This window comes from Borostomias antarcticus, assembly GCF_949987555.1.
Source record: "Borostomias antarcticus genome assembly, chromosome: 2".
In the NCBI taxonomy this organism is placed as follows: Eukaryota; Metazoa; Chordata; class Actinopteri; order Stomiiformes; family Stomiidae; genus Borostomias; species Borostomias antarcticus.
Genome location: NC_140235.1, coordinates 5874578 through 5897281, shown reverse-complemented (window position 1 = coordinate 5897281; position 22704 = coordinate 5874578). Strand labels below are relative to the sequence as shown.

Here is a 22704-nt window from a genome sequence, read left to right as displayed (position 1 = left end):
AATGTGGTTGTTTTCTTCTCACATTTTTAAAATAAGAAAATAACATTTTTATTACAAAAAAAAAAGCATGTACAAATCAAAGGCCGAATGTGAATGTATATCATAAAACCACACGTTCTCTTCTAGGTAGAGATGTTTTCTAAACAGGCATCTTTTTGGTCACCTACTCCTTGCAAAAGCGCCCAGAAAACCCCGTCGCACGCTCCGCAAGCCCTCTTCTCATGATCCGCCATTAGCAGGAGACCTGTGGTAAGATCGTGCTCTCTGTTTTAAAGATTAATTTGCCGTAATAATGGTGTTACAGAATACACTGACACATGCTTAATAAACAAGAAAACGTTATCTTTCTAATTGTTCAGGTGGATTGGACGCCAGGATGCAGATTTTCGTTAAGACCCTCACGGGGAAGACTATAACCCTCGAGGTGGGTAGCCTAACGTTAACTAGCTAACATTACTGCGGACTTCGCCATGAAGGGCTGCATGTTGCTTTCCTTTTGACTCTCTTGTTAGCTGGTTGTAACACAGTTTCCAACTCATTGACCCAACTCATTGACCATCTTGCTATATTGCTTATTAATTATTTTACCCATACCGAACTGTGATACGCATGGGAGTTCATTTATTAATTGTACTCTTGTCAGTTGAGAGAAATGGTGTCCGTGGGATAATGTTAGCAGCTAGCTAGCTAACGTTATGTAGCTAACGTTAGCCACTGGGCCCCACCGCTCTGCGTAAACACGTGTGAAAGACCGGTTCACAGGATGCACCTTTGCTGTGTGTAGTATTCTGACTAGCTGGCTTGGAATACGCTTTGAAAATGTAAAGGCATATGAATTTGCTAGTTGTCTTAAAATTGCATGTCTTCAGAATCCTGGCAGGTAGCTAGCTAACGTTAGCTGACGGGTATTGGCTAGTTGACCATCTAATCTGGTATCAGGACTCACGGACTGTTCTCCCTTTCAGGTTGAGCCTTCAGATACCATCGAAAATGTTAAGGCTAAGATCCAAGACAAAGAAGGTAAATGAGCCAAACTTTGTTTTAAAGATGAACCAAAAGCTCTACTGAAGTTGAGTTTCATTAAGCTGCCTGTTGGACTATCATGACTGACATCTGTTTCTTGTCCTTTCAGGTATCCCTCCCGATCAGCAGAGGTTGATCTTCGCTGGTAAGCAGCTGGAGGATGGACGCACCCTGTCTGACTACAACATTCAGAAGGTGAAAATGGACTGCACACTCCACTCGCACACACTGTGTGAGACAGTCTGAATATTCAAACAAGCTTTTAGCTTATGAAAGTCTGCAGTGTCAGTGATTAAATGTAGGTGTGTTGTCATTAAGTTGCATATTGTGCTGTGCAGGGTTGTTTATTTGACTTGTTTTGGAAGAGAAGATCACTGTTTTTGTTGTTTACTTGGATGTTGGGCTGTATTTTAAGTGTTTAATTCCAACAGGAATTGCTATATACCATCATTTTAATTAAGCTTCAGCAACGGGTGTCTGTTTTTGCTTAATTGCCTTTGCTGTGTGTGTAGGAGTCCACCCTGCACTTGGTGCTGAGACTTCGTGGTGGTGCCAAGAAGAGGAAGAAGAAGTCCTACACCACCCCCAAGAAGAACAAGCACAAGAGGAAGAAGGTCAAGCTCGCTGTGCTCAAGTACTACAAGGTAAAAACCTGTCTGTGTATGAGTATTACTAGATCTATACAGTCTGGATGTATGCATGTGAGTATTACTAGACATATCTATACAGTATGGATGTACATATTCTATACTTAACACATGCTGTTTGTATGGATGTATACTTTGTTTATTCTGTATTCTGCATTTCCAACCTTTTACTGTAATTTTCCACTGCTGAAATGCCACATTTCCTTCTACAGGGATAAAGTTCATATCTAACTGTTGATGGAGGGCAGTGTTGTGTGTGTGTGGCACTGGAACATTTCAAACTGTTTTATGTACTGAACAGAATCTTGCATCAGCTTGCAAATGCATTAGTGAAATTGAAAAATGTATGGACATTTGTTCAGATTGGATAGATTTTGCTGTGTATGTACACCAGGAATGTTTTAAGACATAAACAGTACATTTCCTAGCTGTCCAAATCAATTTCTTAAATCCTGAATGTTTATTTATTAAACTAAACTGCGTCGTTCAGGTATGTTTTGTGTGTGTGACATACATATACATTCTCTCTCTGCCCCAGGTTGACGAGAACGGCAAGATCCACCGTCTGCGCCGTGAGTGCCCAGCTGACGAGTGTGGCGCCGGCGTGTTCATGGCCAGCCACTTCGACAGGCACTATTGTGGCAAATGCTGCCTCACCTATTGCTTCAACAAGCCTGAGGACAAGTAAACACATGGAACGGGGTCAATAAAAATGTTTTCACCAAAGTCTGCATTGCAATGGTCTTGATTGTGTTCACTCTCGGGAAATTATCATTACTGAGCGGTTGGTTGGTGGGTGGGTGGTGGGGTCTAGACTTTATTAGATCGGTCACAAATATGTGAATATTTACTTTTACGTAGATAGATATTGCTGTGAGTTACTACATTAAATGGTCTGACTGCCACCATGAGCCTTTCTCTTCCTGCTCTATACACTGGGAGCTCCAAACTTGATTTCATGATGCCTTTGCTGTAGCAGTAAAGTTGCGGAACTGGCACATTACAGTCATTTAGCAGACGCTTTTATCCAAAGCGACTAACAATAATTGCATTTAACGTAGGAAGAGCCAATGTACTACTACTTGCCAGAACTCACAATGCATCTTCTTTCTAAAACAAGTGACTAAGAGCATAATCTAGTGCTGAAGGCAAAGTGCAAGAATCACAATCTAAAGTACAGTGCAATATAATATAATACAATAAGTGCTTAGGTGGGAGGATTGTTGTAGTACTTCTTGAAGAGATGAGTTTTGAGCCTGCGACGAAAGATGGGCAGCGACTCTGCTGTCCTGACCAGTGGGCAGTTCATTCCACCACTGCGGGGCCAGGACAGGCACAAATTATGCTGCTCGAAGAAAAAAGATATCCAACTCGAGAATATTGTTCCTCTAGGGCGCAAGGACACTTGGAATGGTACACTTATTGTAATTTTTTAAATCCTTATATCTGGTGGTGCTTTTAATTGTATGTGATTTATGGACCAGCGTCTGCTAAATAAAGATTATGAAAAAAATAGCGCATGCGCAAGGGCGTCTGCTCAGTAGAGGAAGTAAAGAGCTGGTCTGAATGAACAGCTGTGCACGTGGAGGTCTCCAGATAAAACATTACCTGAAGAACATTTCAGTGTTATTGTCTAATAAACTTACAATGGCCGCCCCTGAACTCAGGACAGAGTTGGAGGAATATCTAAAGAGTTTGAATATTGAAACGACCTGCGTGGATCATCCGCCGGTAAGATGCAGTCTAACTGGCTCGTGTCGCGTATATAGCTGTAAATGTACAGTATATTAAAAACAAGTATTTCAGACGTTTCCTGTTGTAACGATAGCTTATGTTTATTTCGGTGTAACGAGGGCGTGTTATAAAACGAATCCTGCAGCTGCAGTCTATCGCGAGATTTGTTATAACGAGTTGACACGTGTAAGCTATGTTTGCTGCACTGTTGACCACCACCAGATGGCAGACGAGACCATCTTTACGAATTGTATCTGATTTAGTTTCACTGATGAGTCTCTCACATGTATTAACACAGTTCCAACTAAAGTGAAGTTTATTCATTATTCTAATATGATTACTACATGAGAGTAATACAGATGTGATTGATGTAATACAGTGTAAAATATACTACATATTCTAAAACTAAACTAAACTTCTTCATGGGGGAACCATCAGTGTATACCTGTATAGTTTTTAGTGTACACATTTGGAACATGCATATAATAATGATAATAATAATAATTCGTAATTCATTGGAAGATTTGTTCACCACAGCCAAATTCTTCTAGAAAATCAGATCCTCTGACAGTAGTAGTAGGAGGTACTTTATTGTTGTGACTCTGCCCTCTTCTTCCTCCTCCTTCCTCTCTCTCCCTCCATCAACGCCCCCACCTCCCAGGTGTTCACTGTGGAGGAGATGATGCCTCACCTCCAGGACATCAGTGGAGCCGTCACCAAGAACCTCTTTTTGAAGGACAAGAAGAAGAAGGGCCTGTGGCTGGTTTCCGTCCGCCATGACCGCCAGGTCAACCTCAACGACCTTGCAAAGAAGCTGGCTGTTGGCAGCGGCAACCTGCGTTTCGCAGAGGAGGCCGCCATGTTGGAGAAGTTGAAGGTGGGGCAGGGATGTGCCACAGCTCTATCGCTGTTCTTTGACAAGGACCAGAGCGTCAAGTTTGTCCTGGACAGTGACCTGGTCAACGGAGGACATGAGAGGGTCTACTTCCACCCCATGACCAATGCAGCGACCATGGGACTGAAGCCCGAGGATCTGTTGAAGTTTCTCAAGGAGACGGGACATGAGCCGGTCCTCCAGAGCTTTGACTAGAAATGATTTGATAAATGTATAAATGCCTTCAATGACCATGTCATGCCTCTGACATGTACCTTGTATAATGTTGTGATGCCTACATGACCTGTATTATAACATGTCACTGTACATTTAAACAGGGTTTCTTTAAGTTAGTATGAATTATGTGTTACTTGTAAGCCCACGGTAGGCTATACTTGCTTTTAAGCAAAGATGGCTACGTGTGTCTCCTGTGTTCCTTTGAAGCTACACAGGTCCTCAGAATTAACGTAGCCTACTGCAAAAGCGCTTGTCTACGCATGTGCGTGTATAAGTAGACCTACTTCACCTACAGTACAATTCATTGCTGGTGTTGTAGTTATGAAATGGAGTGGATGAAGTGTTTATCTTAGCACAAGTGAAACAGACAACCAAGTACTCATCAATTCTATTCTTTGTACTTTACAACAATACAATGTGTAGAACTACTGTACAAAATAAACTGATAACACAAAGGCAATGTGTTGTAATGCTTGATTTCCACAGTATATCGTTATCTACTAACACTAAATGGAACATCAGATTAGTTGTTTACACTGAATCTTATTGGTATTGGGCATAAAAGGCAGACTTGGTACATGATTAATATATTCATATATAATATACATATTTTAAGCATAACAGTATGACATTAGTTTCAGATATACAGTACATTACTGACAGGGATCAACCACAATAGATGCCCGAAGTGCAGTTTGTGCGAATCTACTTTGGAAATGATAATCCTTTAGCAATGTGCCATTTTATTAGGCCGTCTAGTCATGGTTACTTCCTAGTTACTAGTCCCTAAGGCCTCCCATAGTGAGGAGTGGTGGGGTACAGCTTTAAGGGTAGACAGAGGCTTATATAAGATTGATTTTAGAGAGTGCAGACCATCCCGTCATCACTGTAAACATCTAGTTCCTCAGGATGAGCTGTGTGACATTTCCTGCATAAAGATAGTGAATGTAAGCCATCTTCCATCCACATTTACATCTGATACATGAATGCATAATCCTCGAGTAGCAGAACGATCAAATAAACACTTGAGCTGATGAAATGACACGCACAAGAGTCATGTAATTTTAATCACATCAAATGGATTTATGTAAAAGTGGAAAAGGAATAGAACACTAGGTCATCATCACAGACACAGTATTCTGACAGTGAGCGTGTTTATACATACATACACAGAACTGAGGTCACTGCCTTCTGACACACACGCACGCACACAACCTTCACTAGATTGGCAGTCAATCACACAGTTTGCATGTCTTCCCACCATAGTAATTTTGCCATTTCAGAGAAAAAGAAGCAACACACACGTTGGAACACGGTCCACTCTGATTGGATAGGGAAGCATGGTGACTGATTGCCTCATGCGGATTGTGATTGGTTGGGTCAGTTGACATGGCCATCTTGTTGTGGTGTCTGCATGCGTTTTAATTGGTTGTCCTGTGCAGATGGCTGAGTGTCCAGGTCAGCCCTTGGTTCGTTCGTTAGTTCCATAGTAGAGAAGTTGCATGTGCATGCTCATTTACAAAGAGAAAAGCATCATCATCATCATCATCAAAATGACAGGTGGCTTAAGAGTCCAGCTGATTCAGAGTCACACAGGACACAATGGAGTCCTCAGGGTCTAGTCTAGGCTCAACCTTTTGGCTTAACATGAACGTCCGTTGGCACCTGAAGTTGCTCTGTACAGAGTGCCCGTTAAGCAGTCTGTCACACCGCCACAGCAGTGCAAGTAGCCAGAGTCAGTTATAGAAAACAATTGACACCACACAATGTTTTGGGAGTTTTCCATTTCCTTGATTCAAGGAAAAAAAAGAGTATGTTTACTTTTCTCTACTGAAGCATCCTTGATTCTTTTCTCCTTTTTTAAACAGATTTACAATCATTTTCTCACTGAAGAGCATCTCAGCAGACCAAATCTAAAAGGCTTCAGGTCAGACAAACAGCTTGAAGGTCACTTGTCTGAGCAAAGAGCAGACAGGAAACAGAGAAGAAGAGAAAGGGCAGAGGTTAGAAGTAGAAGACAGAGAGAGAGAGAGAGAGAGAGGGACATAAAAATAGGTTAAGAGAAATGACATCAGAGAGGAGCCATTTAAGAAGACGCACAGGAAAGCAGCTGAATCTACATGCACCGCAAGGGGAGAGGGGAAGGGTTTCAGCGTGACACCAAAGCCATGCAGTACTGCAGATAACCGCTCACATAAGACCACAACCTGACAGGAGCGCCACTAGCGCAGCTTCTTTTCCGACAGAGAGACGTCGAGGAGAGACCTGCCATCACCTGTACAAACACACGGACACCGATGGGGCAGGGAGGGAGGAGGAGCATGTAGTTTTACCGCCCCCTTAGTGCAGCATCTTTGCGGTGCGGGTGGGGATCCGAAACACGACGTGGGCGAGGCGCGTCGTCCCAGCGCACGCCATGCAGACCGCGGTCCTCTCGTGTGCCCTTACACAAGCACAGGCCACAGGCTCCAGCTAGCGGGGCGCGCGGGGAGGGGTGGGTGGGGTGGGGGTAGGAAGGGGGCGGCAGCGTTGAAACAAGGAAGCGCGTGCAGGATGGAGGATATGTTACACCACTTGGGGTTACCACGACGACCCCCCCTCCCCGCCCTCCGCCACCTCCTCCGAACCCTCCTCCGCGTGTCGGAGGTCGTCACTCACCACACGGGCCGACCGAGCAGCGGGCGCCGCTGAGCAACGCTTAGGAGCTCTGCTGCTCCCCCGCTCTGCTCTTAGACTTTCTGCGCTCCTGTAACCCTTCCACATCTGTAGAACAAAGGCAGGGTCATCACATCTGGACACACGTCTGGACACAGGCAGAGGGTTAGGCCCCACCGTCTACACACACGCAAGATAAATACCATCAAAACAATACTTCAAATGGTTAAGGTAAAACCAAAACGTTTAAATAATTTAAGACACTCAAAGCTAAGAAGACCTACTCCTACTGCCAGTGCATAAAGCAGTGCCGTCTGCCCTGGAACATAACTTAATATGGTTCATAATAGTCTGTACAAGAGCTAATCAGTCTGATCGTAGGATCGTTTGTCGTGCAGTTTTAATTTGTAGTGAGTGGGTGTATGTACCCACAGGTCCCCATCATTATATTATAACAACCAACCTTGTTGAGAGAAAGAATCTTCATTCACAAAACAAACTGTCCCATCAAAACCTTCTCACCTGCTAAATGCACCCACTGACTGACACTGGCTAGCAACGGGTGAACACACCATCCCCCCTTTCTTACTCCCATACCTCCTCTACCCCAACTGAACCTGTCCCATCAGATCATTTAGTGAATGAATCCTCTTCATCTCCTCCTCTTCAATTATCAAAAACACCAAAAGTTGACTGATTAGTTCATCAAAAAGGAAAAGGAACACAAAACCGTGTGATTATCCACAAATACACCAAAAAAACGCCACCAAAAGACAAATAAAAGACAATAAGCATTTTGATCAGAACAATCAAAATGAAGGGTTCAAAGGTCACAGAAACAGAACAAAGCCATGCAGGTCAGTGAATATGCATCGTTGGTACAGTTGAATAAGGCTGGTGTGAAAGGAAGGGGCACAATGCAATACATACAACAGCACTCCGGAAAGGACAAGGAGGTCTCGCACCAGGTAGACAGAGAATGGGAGACTGAATCTATTATCTGAGTGACATTAATAGATGAGGAAACTGGGTTTCTGTTAAAAATAGCTTTCTCCTCTGAGGACCGGGATTATATAAAGGCGATTGGTTGTGAACTCAGGACAAGCTACTGTGGGACCTGCTCCAAAAGCCTCATTTCTCTATCTGACAGAGAGCTACTGCATTTTTGCCTCGCGTGACAAGCACTCGAGGGACACGAGAGATCTTAGCTGAATGTACTTCAAACATCTACATGACTATACATTTTCCCTCGAAGAGTGAGTGCTGCGTGGCTTCGTGTGTGAGGTCTGTAAGAGATACATTTCTTGTACAATCATGTATGATTCGTCAGCAAATCTGAAATGCTTGATTGTTGATTTGACTAAAACCATAACCGTTTTTATGACTCCACTAAAACATCAGATAATAGTCGTTATATAGTGTTAGCCAGCCAACAGAGACTCCATGAATGAATGAACCATGGCAGAGAGACGTCCATAGAGCCCGACACCAGCACACAGAGAGGGGAGAGACCACGCCAGAGGTGAGAAGAACAGCGATCCACAAAATAATCAGCCAAATGAAGACGTCCGACAGAAGCTCAACAGAAAAGACCGGGAGCGTGATGGCGCTTTGACCAGACATGCGGAACAGAAGAGGGTTCATTCTCTCGCCATCATCCCAGCCACGAGTCCTGATCCAGATCAGCAATCACATTCACACACACCCATACTCATACCACAGCGACTGGCTGTCCTCTGGGCTAGGCGAAGGTGATTGGTCTGCGTCAATCACATGACTGGTATCTAAACCCTCTTTATACTCTTTCTGGTCAGTTGGGCTGGATTTCGGCCTGTTCTGACCGTTTGACTGGTTGAGGGAGGTTTGACCGGGGGTGGGCCGGACGTGGGGGTTGGATTTGCCTGGGGGGCCGCTGATGTTGCTGACGAGGGAGGGGTTGAGGGACAGGAAGGGGATGTTCTTGGCCCCGCCCCCAGCGAAGGCAGGCTCACTGAAGATGGAGTCCATGAAGACCGACTCTACCGTGAAGGAGGAGCCGAAGAAGGACTCGAGGCTGGAGAGGTCCGCCTCCTCGCCACGACAGGGCAGACTGATGGACTTGGGCAGGGCGGCGGGAGGCGGGGGGCCGGGCTGCCGGGACTGGGAGGAGGGGGCGGTGGCGTCGGGGGGGTACTCACTGGGTGCGGCGTGGGCCTTGGCGGAGGAGGAGGAGGGGGCGGGGTCGACCGAGACGGGCGGGCGGGCGTCCTTGGACAGCAGGTCGTGGATGCTGGTCCGCCGCGTCGTGCCCTCGGCCGTGGAGATGACGCTGCTGGCGCGCGGCAGCGTGGACGCGGAGTAGGAGGAGTCCAGGCGCTCTGACACGGACACGGCCTTCCCCTGGGAGGACAGGGCGGGGCGGGGCGGGGCCGAGCCCTTAACGCGCGTGCTCTCCGCCTTCCGCAGGGTGGGCCGGCCCGGCTGGCCGGATCTGGGCGGGCGGGCGTCGGAGTTCGCCGGGGCCGCCTTCCCGCTGGCTGATCGTAGGATGCCCCGCCCCTTAGTGCCGCTGGAGGCGGAGCTTCGGTCCTTCTCAGATCCCCCAGACAGGCGGGGCGACTCGACGGTCAGGTTCTCCTGACTGCCAGACTGGGGGGTGAGAACACTGTTAATTTGCGATGTAATTCTGTATCTACTCATGTTACGTAGTAGTAGGTGATCAATATTCCATCACCTCTCACACAGTCACTCGAATGAGTATTTGAAGTATTTTCCATCTAAGTCGTGTACGACATGGATCTGCCCTAGCGTGGTCTGCACTAAGCTCCGGTCACCTCTGTTGGGTCGATGCTCTCCTCCAGGAACTGCTGCAGGGAGACCACCTCGCTGCCGGGGGAGCCCGACTTCAGCCTGGCCCGGCCGGAGGGCCCCGTCCCCGGGGCGTCGGGGCCCCCGCGCGGCTGCAGGGGGCTCTGGTGGGCGGAGCGGGCCTGGGGCTGCTGCTGCACGGGGCTGCTGCCGCTGCTCGACCACGCCTCGGCGTCCAGGCTCAGGCTGAACTCGCCGCTGCTCTCGCTGTGGGGGCGGCTCAGGCTGCCGTTCAGCGCTCCTGGGGAGAGAGAGGCCAGCGGACGCGCGTCACGGACAGCTCGGGGTCCCGCGGGGGGGGGGGGGGGACAAACACGCCAATGTGACCGGCTAAAGAGACCGGTGAGAGTGGGCTAGAGAACACAGGAGTGGGGGAGAGGAGGGGTGTTGGGTGAGAGGGGTAGGAGGGGTGTTGGGTGTAGGGGGAGAGGGGTAGGAGGGGTGTTGGGTGAGAGGGGTAGGGGAGGGGTGTTGGGTGTAGGGGGAGAGAGAGAGAGGAGGGTGTTGGGTGTAGGGGGAGAGAGAGAGAGGAGGGTGTTGGGTGTAGGGGGAGAGAGAGAGGAGGGTGTTGGGTGTAGGGGGAGAGAGAGAGGAGGGTGTTGAGTGTAGGGGGAGAGGAGTGGTGTTGGGGGGGTGTAGGGGGAGAGGGGGAGAGGAGGGGTGTTGGGCAACGGCAGTCCCTCTTTTCTCACATCACTAGAAACAATAATAATGCACATGCTTTGTTTGCCACTGTCGAAAGGCTAACAAACCCTCCTGTGTCAGTAGCCTCTGAACTTCTATCCACCAGGGCCTGCAATGAATTTGCCTCATTCTTCACTGACAAAATTAAAAAAATTAGACAAGCAGTCAGTGCCTCCCTATCAGGTATAGGATATGTGTTGTCCCAGTGTCCACTAAAATCAATCCCTTGACACAATTTTATCCGATCAACCATAAAACCCCGGAGGACATTATACAATATCTGAAATACTCCTCCGCCTTGATATTCTGCCTACAGGCTTTTTCAAAATGTACTGTATCTAACTGCATGGGCTATGATTTACTACAAATTGTAAACACACCCCTTCTTTCAGATGTGTTCCCACAAACCCTGAAAACTGCAGTCCTCAAGACACTCAAACACAAAAAAGAATAATCTAGACACCAAACAATTATAGGCCCATATCAAACCTCCCGTTTTTAAGTAAAATTATGGAAAAAGCAGTTTTTCAACAGTGTAACAACTTCCTGGCACTAAATAATTGTTTTGATATCTTCCAGTCAGGATTTCGACCACACCACAGCACCGAGACTGCTCTTGTTAAGGTCTTCAATGACATCCATTTAAACACAGAGAATGGCAGAATTTCAGTCTTAGTATTACTGGATCTCAGCGCTGCCTTCGACACGGTTGACCACAAAATATTACTAGGCCGACTGGAAAACTGGCTGGGGAATTTCTGGCATAGTGCTAGACTGGTTTGAATCCTACTTGAAGAACAGGGACTACTGTGTGCCTAAAGGCAATTACAAATCTGAGCGGACAAAAATGACCTGTGGAGTTCCCCAAGGCTCCATTCTGGGGCCTCTTCTGTTCAACATTTACATGCTCTCACTAGCTCAAAATTATGGAAAACAACAAAATATGTTACCATAACTACGCAGACGACACACAAATGTATATTACCATATCACCAGGGGACTATAATCCCATACAAGTGCTGAGTAAGTGCATTGAACAAATCAACGATTGGTTGTGCCAGAACTTTCTTAAAATTAACGTCTTTACACTGGCTTCCTGTCAGTGATGAATTGACTTTAAAATACTGTTGTTGGTTTATAAAGCACTGAATTGTTTAGGGCCAACATATATTTCTGATCTGCTGCTACGTTATGAACCATCCAGACCTCTCAGGTCGTCTGGCACAGGCCTGCTTTCTGTCCCAAGAGTTAAAACAAAACATGGAGGCAGCGTTCAGTTTTTATGCTCCACATATCTGGAATAAACTTCCAGAAAACTGCAGGTCTGCTGCAACACTCAGTTCTTTTGAATCAAGACTGAAGACTTTTCTTTTTGCTGCTGCTTTTTATTAAATCAATAATTATTCATTCATACACTGCACTGTAACTTGTATTCCTGTATTTTATTTTTCCTGCATTTTGTTTTAAATGTCCTTTTTTGCATTTCATTTTATATGACCTTTTATGTGTTTCTTGCACTTTGTGTTGATGCTTTTAATGTAAATGTAAAGTAAAGCACTTTGAATTGCCTTGTTGCTGAAATGTTCTATACAAATAAACTTGCCTTGCCTTGTCTAGAGGGAGAGGGGTAGGGGAGGGGTGTTGGGGGAGAGGGTTAGGAGGGGTGTTGAGTGTAGATTGGGGGAGGAGTGTTGGGTGTAGGGGGAGAGGGGTAGGAGGGGTGTTGGGTGTAGAGGGGGAGAGGAGGGGTGTTGGGGGAGAGGGGTGTTGGGGGTAGGGGGAGAGGGGTAGGAGAGGTGTTGGGTGTAGGGGGAGAGGGGTGTTGGGGGTAGAGGGAGAGGGGTAGGGGGAGAGGGGGGTGGGTGAGAGGGGTAGAGGGGTGTTGGGGGTAGGGGGAGAGGGGTAGGAGGAGTGTTGGGGGTAGGGGGAGAGGGGTGTTGGGGGTAGGGAGAGAGGGGTGTTGGGGGTAGGGAGAGAGGGGTGTAGAGGGGGAGAGGAGGGGTGTTGGGGGAGAGGGGTGTTGGGGGTAGGGGGAGAGGGGTAGGAGAGGTATTGGGGGTAGGGGGAGAGGGGTAGGAGAGGTGTTGGGTGTAGGGGGAGAGGGGGGTGGGTGAGAGGGGTAGAGGGGTGTTGGGGGTAGGGGGAGAGGGGTAGGAGGGGTGTTGGGGGTAGGGGGAGAGGGGTGTTGGGGGTAGGGAGAGAGGGGTAGGAGGGGTGTTGGGTGTAGGGGGAGAGGGGTAGGAGGGGTATTGGGTGTAGAGGGAGAGGGGTAGGAGGGGTATTGGGTGTAGAGGGAGCGTACCTTTGCCCTCGAGTGGAGAGGTGAGGTGGGAGTTATTATTGCTATGACTACTGGTGGTGGTCTTGTTGCTATGGAGGCTGGAGGGCCGGGAAACTGGGCAGGAGCAAAGGGGAGGGGACAAACACACGCGCACACACACACACACACACGCACGCACACACGCGCGCACACACACACACACACACACGGGTATAAGAGCACATCCCGCTGGGCAGCAGATGGTGCATGCAGGGCAGAGGGGGCAGGGGGGGTGGCAGAGCGCCAGGGAACGCTCTCAACATGCCCAGTCACACACAGGAGCAGGGGATGCAGTCGGTGACCGCAGACAAAGGAAGGGAGCCCGCGACAGGGGGAGTGGCCGACAGCCACAGAGGAGGAGGAACCCTGACCTTGATTGCACTGGAGAGGATGTGAGGGGAGGAGCCTTGCGGCTCAGGTGGCGTCAATTTGTACATCGTTGCTCAACATCAATTGGTAGGCGGGGCGGGGGTTTAGGTGGTCGACAGGGAAGGGGGAGGAGGGCCCCGGGGGAAACCAACCAGACGGTGGGACATATGTGCCCATGCATGCGGTAGTAAACAAAGAGGCGGGGCTAGAGTTGGCGGTGGCGCGTGAGTGGCTGTCCGTTTCAGTCTCCCAGCGATGGCAGATATCCATGTTACTGTGGCGGCCAGTAACATTTAGCTAGAGCGGGACGGTGAAGGTGATGCCCGAAGACGGACGGACACGCGGGTGGGTCACTTACTACAGATGCTACAGGGGACTCACATAGTGCTGGGGTTGGGAGGACAGGGCGAGAGCGCCAGAGCGCTGCTACAGACCTGCGGGCCTGACACAGTGAACACAGTACCGGCTGAGTCCGCGTCCTCACACGCCCATACACTCACACAGGACAGGACAGTGGGAGGACGTTTCCCCTGTAGACCGTCTACATGGCCATGGAGGTAATGGACATGGAGCGTGACTGATGGCCGTGCGTGTGGGAGAATGGAGTGGGCGCCGCTAAGCAGACTGACTCCTACTGTCTGTTAATGGACGCATGCTTCTACTGTCTGTTAATGGACATATGCTGATGTACAGTGTGGCATTTAGGCTCATCCGCTCGCTAATGCCTGGGCCAAACTTATGGCTTAAATTAGTGGGCGTGCATGGCTACAATACTGTACATGGGGTCATCTAAATTATGATGGAATCACATTGGAGGGTTCTTTCACAGACACAGATTACGTCTGAAGTCGAAATTCTACATTGAAGCTTCTTGTTAATCCAAGAGCGGGTTTAATCCCATGCTGGGACACTGGACCATAAAGGCTGCCTCTTCCTCTCCAGTACTGGACTGGCCCTGTGTGTTACTGGGTCTACTGGGAGTCTCCATTTCCCTTACCTTGACCCCTGACCCCATTGGGGTCGTCTGAGGATGCAGGGACGTCCTCACACGAAGCATTCTCTGAAAAGACAGGGAGAGAGAGAGAGAGAGAGAGAAAGAGAAAGAGAGAGAGAGAGAGAAAGAGAGAGAGAGAGAGAGAGAGGGCGGGGTAAGTGAAAACAGGAAGGCTCAGATATGCTGATGATGGAATCTATCTAACGTTATTGTTCATCTGAGGATGGTTACTTGTCTTTGGCATCCCTAGTTACAGATGATGGGAGACATACGTAAATACATCATAAACACATCTACTAGTAGACTCCTGGCCCTGGTTCTCACCTTTGACCTTGAGTCTGTGTTTGCCCCGGCGGCCTGCGGGCAGGGTGAGGGTGGCGTAATTGATGGCGTTGGTGGAGTAGGCCATGGAGCCCAGCTCCTTCATCCGCCGCCCGCCACCACTGCCCCCGCCCACCTCCGCCTCCTCGGGGCCCTCCAGGTTCTCCGAGCTGCCCGCCCACTGGCCCCCCGCGCCGGGCCCCGCCAGGGCCATGGTCTGGAGCAGGTCGTTCATGGCTGGAGGGAGGGGGGGAGGAGGGAGGGAGATTAGAATCAGGGTTCGAGGCGGCGCTCCTCATGTACCCCGCGAGTAGCCTCACGTCCGCTCGAAAATCCCTGAGCTGGCTCATCAGATTCACCGAGCTGAGAGCTTCCTGTCCAGCTGCTCTGCTGATATTCAGTTCTCACAGTTATCACCGCTGAGATGAATCGGGTGCGCTCGACCGGGAATAGAGCGGACGTGGGACACGGCGGTGGATACATCAGGGACAGCTTGGGTCACCCCGAGAGACCCCCGCGGACACGCGGGCGGCGTCTGAAGTGGCAGGGGCGGGGTTAGCGCGGGACATGCAGGGCCGCTTGGAGCAGCGACAGTATTCACGGCACCAGCACAACCACAGGCAGAGAGACAAGCCCACGTCAGCATGGCATGCACAAGATCTCTGAAACGCAGCCCGCTAAGGAGAGCTCACACAGAGAAGAGACAGAAAGGGAGAGATAGAGCGAGAGCAAGAAAGATGGAATGAGAGAGGGAGGGAGAGAGAGAGAGAGAGAGAGATAGAGAAAGAGCAAGAGAATGTTCCATTTCAAGTCCAACATGGTGAATGTTGTGGCGGAGACAGAGATCAGAGTGATCGTGATTGATTAGCCATGCCTGCAGAGACGGAGTGGCAGAAATGCGCTCACACACGCCTGCGCGCACACACACAAAAACCCAAAACAGTACAGTGCGATGGAATGACATACAGTACCTCCCCACCGTAATAAACACAACTAATCACAGAACTAATCAAACTAGACTAGAACTAAACTAGAGATGACATCGTCTGATCACTACAGTGAGAGAAACACACACGTTCATGGCGGAGGGATGTTAGTACCTTCGATCGAACTTCACAGAAATTACACAAACCTTACCTGAGGCCAAAAGTTAGCGAGCCATTTCCATTAGTGGCTATCAAACCAACTACTTATTAACATTCTACACATTCGTGGCTGTTTCTACTAAGGTCTACTGTGAAGGAAGAGAGGTTGTAGCTACAAGCTAACAGTGGAGAGCGCGGTGGAGCTACTGTAGGTGGAGGAGGCAGGCGCGGGCCAGCAGGAGGTGACGGGAGGCGGAGGGAGGAGGAGGCTAACGGACGGACTAACGGACGGGCTAACGGACGGGCTAGCGGAGCTCTTACACATGGACCGCCTGTTGATGGCCTTCGCTTTGTCCTTGTCCTTGGGCCGGCTCCTCATAAAGGGCAACCGTTTGAGCGCTGCGGTGGGTTAAGAGCCAGAGCAGAGCAGGGGAGAGACGGGGAGCGCCGGACCCCCCGGGGAGAGGCGGAGGAGAAGAGAAGGAGGGAAGAAGAGACGGATGTTAAACGCTGCCGAGCACCAGGGGGGAAGAACCCGTTAGGCTACGCGCCCTGGAGGCTCAGCTGGGACAGAAACGCTGATGGACAGAAATGTCACAAACGCAGACACACATATAAATGTGGACGCAAGCACACGAGCTGGACACAATTCGGACGGACGGACGGACAGACACAGCTCAGTGTGATGGCATGAGGAGGGTTGCCACACCAAGAATATCAGACTTCCATTCTTGGTGCAAACACAACACACAGACTACAGAACACAACACATACACTCACATATATATTATTGAGACACACATGAGGGGTGCAGTATACTAAAGGATGCAATAAGGAGAGTGAGAGGATGAAGCCAGGGAGGGCGTGTCCCTGAGGGAGCCATGACTAATAATAGGCAGAGAGGAGGACAGGGGGGGAGGGGTGGCTGAGACACCATTCTACATCCCTCTGGCCTGGTTTACAACGGTACATCAGTGTCTTCCATAGTCTGCACTGATGCCATTGGGCAGGAGTCATAACGGAACAAAGCCGTCTTTTCAATCGCTTGGTGATCTGTAAAGGTCCTGGGTCATGACCCCATTACTCATTGTGTACCACTGATTTTACATGGGTGTTAATAGTCATCTAGTAGTCCTCTTAACTCCCTGCTTTGGTCTTGAATTGAGGGATTCTTCAGATTGAGAACATGGCTACAGATCAATAAACAAGACTGATTAGGGAAGAAAACAAAAGCACACAACATGATAGTATGACGCGAAATGGCGAGTGAACATTACAGCATTCATTACATTGAACATAACCAGATGACTTAAAATGCATTGCACCTATTAATAGATATAGGGTAAAACTGTATTGCAGTCAGGATGCGCAGCTCAAGCAGATTGTCTAACCATGTGGATAGGACTGATTCCAGATCTAGGTTCCATTGCTCAAGGTGTAGATCTGTGGAGCGGCACAGGCTGACTGTAATGTTGACGACTTGATGGACACTGAAGGATGATTGAGTCACCACACGTCGACATGCCCTGAGTGACAGGACAACCTAGCTGTACGCCCGCCCCCCACGCCATACCATTGGTCGAACCCTGCACCTGCACATGGGAGAGCTGCCCTCTCTTCCCTTTCGCATACAGAGAGAAAAACGTTTAGAGGCGTTAGGAAGGATGGCCCCCAGAACCACACCACCACACACCCTTGCTCCGTCTGATACCGTGTTTGGGATGCGTGTGCGCCTGTGTCTGACTCTGTGCATGTTAATATATGTGTGTGTGTGTGTGTAGATGAGTGTTTGACTGTGTGTGTGTGTGTGTGTGTGTGTGTGTGTGTGTATATAGATGAGTGTCTGACTGTGTGCGTGAAGGTGTGTGTGTGTGTGTGGATGTATGTGTGTGTGTGTGTGTGTGTGTGGATGAGTGTCTGACTGTGTGTGTGTGTGTGGATGAGTGTCTGACTGTGTGTATGTGTGTGTGTGGATGAGTGTCTGACTGTGTGTGTGTGTGTGTGTGTGTGTGTGTGTATACTCACTGCTGCTCCTCTTCTGTGTGAGTGTGTCGTCCAGTGAGTTGGACCCGGAGCCCACAGAGGAGCTGTCCTGGCTGTCCGGAGGCAGACCCAGGAAGCCCTCGCTGGACTCGGAGCGAGACGGAGTCAGCGTCAGGGAGCGCATGCGCTCGCGACTCCGCGGTTTGATCAGCTTCTTCATCTTCAGGGCAATCCAGTTCCCACGTCTGAGGGGGAGAGAGAGGGCTCGGTCAGAAACATCCTGACCTCCAGGAATATCACTCCCAGTCCCCACAGACCGACAGAGTCTGCAATGATCATCCTAGTCAAGTCCCGACATAATCACTCAATCATGAGCTCTTGATGAATTGCAATAAAAGCCCACATTCAGATACAGATAGCTTTATTTATCCCCGAAGGGCAATTCAGTTTCTACAGTCCACCGACTACATATACACACATTCATACTGCACAATCATCATCAGTGACAGAGGGAACACGATAAATGGCAAAAAGTTAGGCAGAGAGGGTTCAGGGTTGATTCAATTCAGGGTTGATTAGGCCTATACAGTACAAAGGCTTAACTATTACAGGGGTTGGGCCACAACCACTTGGTTAGAATTGGTTAGACTCGGACATAAACCACAGATATAATCATGTATATAATCATGTTCTTCGGTGTGCTCCTGACCATCCAGCTAAGATTCAGATGAACCATTTCAGTCAATATAAGCCTTGTGAATGAGCCATCGGCATGCAACTGCAGCTCTCCACTGGCACTGCAGTCCATCAATATTTCATTCCATTACGACTAGGGACCGCCTCAGCTAGCTGTTACTATGACGACATACTCCAGCCTACTGTATCTCGGTGTCCGCTGACGATATGGATGATCTGAGCTAAAACCACTAATCCATGGTTGTCGGTTCAGTGGGTTTACTAATGAAAACGCTCACCCGGGACCCATTCTGTTTTATTTTGATGGACCATATCTGCCAGACTGTAGTCTGACTCAACGGATGTAGGTTTTTGGCAATAAACCTTGTCATTCGTTGTCACACTGCCCAATCAGTGGCGAGACTGGCGACGCGAATTAATCTGATTCGGGCCGAGAGATTCTCTCGGCACCAATCAGATTCGATCCAGACTATTTTGCAAGAGCACCGTCGCTGCGTCCGGGGCTGGCTCCGCCCAAGACAACTGTGATTGGTTTAAAGAAATAGTGGGGTTTTTTCCCCCCTATTGCAGAATGGTAATATGTCCAGCCAGACCTGTCTCCGGCGCTGGCACCAGCGTAAACGAAGTGTGGAGATAGATCTGGCTATGCGAGACTAGCCAGACTGTACTTCCGCTTCTTACCTGCGTGGGGGCGAGGGGTCGTAGAACTTGTACTGGTCCATGATCTTCTCCTCCAGCTTCTCCTTCTGTCTCCGCAGCTCGTTCAGCTTGTCTCTGGCGAGCAGAGGAGGAAGCGTCAGAAAGCAGAAGATCGCGGTACGATCACGATCACGGTTCTCAAGGCGAGGGTTCTCTCTTACATGTACTGTCTCTGCTCCACGTGGAACAGGTCCTTGCTCTCCATGGTCTGCTCCAGCAGCGTGCGGTTCTGCAGCATCAGGGTCTGGATCTGGTCCAGCAGGTGTCGGTTCTCCTCTTCCAGATTCCCCTTCAGCTGACTCAGCAACTAGGAGGGTCATGATGGTAAATGGACTGCACATATGTAGCGATTATATAGCACTTATACAGCGCTTTACAATGACGGCCTCTCATTTGCCCATTTCAGTTGAGATCACTTAAGTCAAAATTGACCCATTTATTTTGCATGCAGCAAATACAGTATATTAAATTTTGGCGGTGTGCTCTGTTCAGGGGGCCCCCTGCCTTCCACAGCATGTGGAAAGCACGATAGTAGGGGGAGGCGAAATCTAGATGTTCCCCCCCTCTGGGCCAGCTTGGCCCAGAGTGCCGGAAGAGCGAACGGCATCGATTTAGCCCCCTGCCTCTATGACGATCAGAGTGGGCCGCGATCAGGAAGTCGCTCGGAGGTAACTCAGCACATTAAGACCGTCAAAGAGAGCCACAGGGGGACTGCTGTACATTATAGTCCCTGGCCTCCATGGGCCGGCGCTTTGTGGAATTCTGAAGGAGTACAGCCTAAAGCCTCTGCCTCCGTGGCGACCGGAGGGACCGCTGGATGGCCCTTCGGAGATGTTTCGGCCCACGATCACCACGGAGAGCCACAGAGACTAAGCAAGTGAAGTTCCCCGGCTTCCACTAGCCGACACATAGTGGAATACCAGAAGAATGCAGCAATACCCCCGGAACAGAGAGCAACGACATGCATGCTCATTGGGAGCAATTTGGGGTTCAGTGTCTTGCCCAAGGACACTTCGACATACGGACAGGAGGAGGTGGGATTCGAACCGCCGACCCTACGATCATTGGACGACCCGCTCTACCACTGAGCCACAGCCGCCCCAGCACACCATTAAAGGGACAATCCACTAAAAATGCATTCAGTTCGCCGGATGGTTGTTAGCTCTCTAATTAGGTTGCTCAGACACTTCACAGCCAGACTTTGAGGTTGTGTGGTGGGACTTGGAGGTTGTGTGGTGGGGTGGGGCAGCAGTGTGGCCCTACCTCACACTGGTTGGTGAGTTTAGTGGAGGTGATGTCCAGCTGTTGGTACTGCTCCTTCAGCTTGGAGAACTCGGCCTCCAGCCGGGTCTGTTCCAGAGTGGCGCTGTTCATCTGGGTCTTCAGGCTCTTGTGCTCCACCTGGAGACCCTCGTTCTCCTTCACCAGATGACGGTGCGTCACGCTTAACCTGGGGGGAGCGTGCAAACACACACGCACACACACGATAAACTAAATACCACAAGGGTACAGTATGATCATCATGTGTTCAAGCTGACACTTTCCCTTGGTAAACTGTTCAGCTTGTTAAAATAACAAGAGGGAGAATTGAATGAGAAGGGATGAGCAAAGCAATTAACATTTCAGTCAGACAATAAACAACAAGAAAGTTATTTTGCTAATGGAAGCCTTCCACTTAAAGTCTCCAAACTGCCACTCCAGACATGCAGGCTCCCTCATCCCCCCCAAGAAGAAATGCGGTGGTACGGGTTTCTCTGCACCTGGACTGACACTTTAGGGGTGTTCCCCGAACACAACCAGCCCCCCCCACATTCCGCTCTTCACATAACACCCCCAGGGCCTTCCACCATCCCACTTCACACACACACTCAGGATCACACACACACACACACAACCACACACATACAACCACCCACACGCACACACACAACCACACACATACATACACATACACACACACACACACACTCAGGATCACACACCCACACACACACACGCGCACACACACACACACACACACACACACACACACACACTCAGGATCACACACCCACACACACACTCAGGATCACACACGAACACACACACATACACAAACACAATACACACACTCACACAGACAATGCACACACTCAAGACTTTATACACACACACACACACACACACACACACACACACACACGCTCACTTCTCGTTCTCCTCTTTCAGCTTGCTGTACTCCTGGGCTGTGGCCTCGTGACTCTTGTTCTCAGAGAGCATCTTCTCTTGTTCCGCCTTCAGAACCTTCTCCAACTCCTCCAGCTGAGCCTTCTGCTTCAACAGCTGGTTGTACCTACACACACACGCGCACACACACACACACACACGCACGCACGCACACACACATTATAATTTGCCAGGAGTTTGAGAGTGACAAAGAGAGAGAGAGAGCAGAGGTGACCGTGAGTCAGCATCTCACCTGTCCTCCAGGTCTCTGTGTTGCAGCTCCAGGCTCTTGTGGGAGCTCTTCAGGCCTCCATGTTTGCCTATGAGGGCCTCGTACTCCGCCGCCTGCCTGTCGTGCAGCGCCGCCAGCTTGTCGTGGTCCCTCAGCAGCAGCTCGTAGGTGGACCGCAGCTCCTCCTTCTCGCTCTCCGTGCTCGTCTGCTGGCTCTGCAGCTGTGCATTCTGGGTCATGAGAGCGCCTCTCTGGGAGTTCAAGGTGGAGTTCTCAACCTGGAGGGGCGGGGTCAGATGATACACTTCAGCGCTGGTCGTGTCGGACGTGCATTTAAAGGTTCAGATAATCAATAGTCCAGAGAAAACATTCAGAAACGCTTAAGTGTTCTTTTTGGGTTCCATCTTTAGAATCTCTCATTGACGTGTCAGTTTCTGGCTATAGGGGGCGCTGTGTGCATAGCATCTTTCTCATGCGTTCCCCCAGATGAAACAGTAGATGAGCAGAAAACATCCAGTCTAAAGCTGGAATGTGGGGGAATGTTCCGTGGTCGGGATGTTTCTGCCAGGTCAAATCCCAGCTCGCAGACATGCTGAAAGTTGTTATTAGTTCTGGCTTTACAGCAGAAGGACGACAAATCCTGTCCTGATCTAGATTTGACCACAGCTGAACCGCCGCCATGAGCTAAAACGCCTAAATAGATGCCGCGGACCAGAGAAAAGCACTCTGGGAGGGTGTAGGGAGAGTTTGACTGTAAGTATAGGGTAGACAGTAGCTCTAGGGCCCAAATGTTCTGGTGCAGAGCAATGAGTAGAGCTCTTCAAAATACTCAATACCTACAACAGAGGAGAAATAGAAATATCAGTGTTAGCATTTCATGATTCACATTTTTTCATTGTTTACATGAACTGATTACCTTCTGTTTAGGGAAATCATCAAAATATGTTTTGCCCTCTGTTGTAGGTACTGGGGTTTGCTCACTGCTCTAGAGACAGATGGATAGGTGCTTTATTTGTCCCACTCGGAAATTGTTGTATTACAGCAGTGAGGACAACAAAAAAGCACAACCAGGGACTGCATCAGAACATTCCGGCTAAAA

General features: G+C 49.3%; 3 protein-coding genes across 3 annotated transcripts in view; 2 read left to right on the top strand and 1 right to left on the bottom strand.

The window, feature by feature from the left end:
* Window positions 1–212: 212 nt before the first annotated feature.
* rps27a (ribosomal protein S27a) lies at window positions 213–2397 on the top strand. Its single transcript, XM_084460857.1, has 6 exons — window positions 213–249; window positions 360–424; window positions 966–1020; window positions 1133–1218; window positions 1536–1667; window positions 2209–2397. Exons 2-6 carry the CDS (start codon window positions 377–379, stop codon window positions 2356–2358), a joined length of 471 nt encoding a protein of 156 aa, XP_084316983.1. The 5' UTR covers window positions 213–249; window positions 360–376; the 3' UTR covers window positions 2359–2397.
* A 917-nt stretch (window positions 2398–3314) lies between these two features.
* Window positions 3315–4494, top strand: prorsd1 (prolyl-tRNA synthetase domain containing 1; the record flags this gene model as incomplete). Its single annotated transcript, XM_084460201.1, has 2 exons — window positions 3315–3401; window positions 4066–4494. The coding sequence occupies exons 1-2, from the start codon at window positions 3318–3320 to the stop codon at window positions 4492–4494; spliced, it is 513 nt and encodes a 170-aa protein (XP_084316327.1). The 5' UTR covers window positions 3315–3317.
* A 4371-nt stretch (window positions 4495–8865) lies between these two features.
* Window positions 8866–22704, bottom strand: part of ccdc88ab (coiled-coil domain containing 88Ab) — a gene marked incomplete at both ends in the record, with an annotated part of 76009 nt that continues 62170 nt past the window's right edge. The window contains 13 exons of the mRNA XM_084461562.1: window positions 8866–9798; window positions 9984–10258; window positions 13004–13096; window positions 14388–14450; window positions 14709–14942; window positions 16112–16189; window positions 17364–17411; window positions 17816–18018; window positions 19151–19243; window positions 19330–19475; window positions 20432–20618; window positions 21357–21500; window positions 21627–21883. Of these exons, the coding sequence (XP_084317688.1) occupies window positions 8866–9798; window positions 9984–10258; window positions 13004–13096; window positions 14388–14450; window positions 14709–14942; window positions 16112–16189; window positions 17364–17411; window positions 17816–18018; window positions 19151–19243; window positions 19330–19475; window positions 20432–20618; window positions 21357–21500; window positions 21627–21883 (2754 nt within the window). The remainder of the gene's footprint in view (window positions 9799–9983; window positions 10259–13003; window positions 13097–14387; window positions 14451–14708; window positions 14943–16111; window positions 16190–17363; window positions 17412–17815; window positions 18019–19150; window positions 19244–19329; window positions 19476–20431; window positions 20619–21356; window positions 21501–21626; window positions 21884–22704) is intronic.

Bases quoted from the DNA above. Each gene is read 5' to 3' on its own strand.
- rps27a (XM_084460857.1), top strand. From the start codon at position 377: ATGCAGATTTTCGTTAAGACCCTCACGGGGAAGACTATAACCCTCGAG. The intron at 1,219-1,535 runs GTGAAAATGGAC...CTGTGTGTGTAG, and splicing joins CTGACTACAACATTCAGAAG to GAGTCCACCCTGCACTTGGT. The intron at 1,668-2,208 runs GTAAAAACCTGT...TCTCTGCCCCAG, and splicing joins CTGTGCTCAAGTACTACAAG to GTTGACGAGAACGGCAAGAT.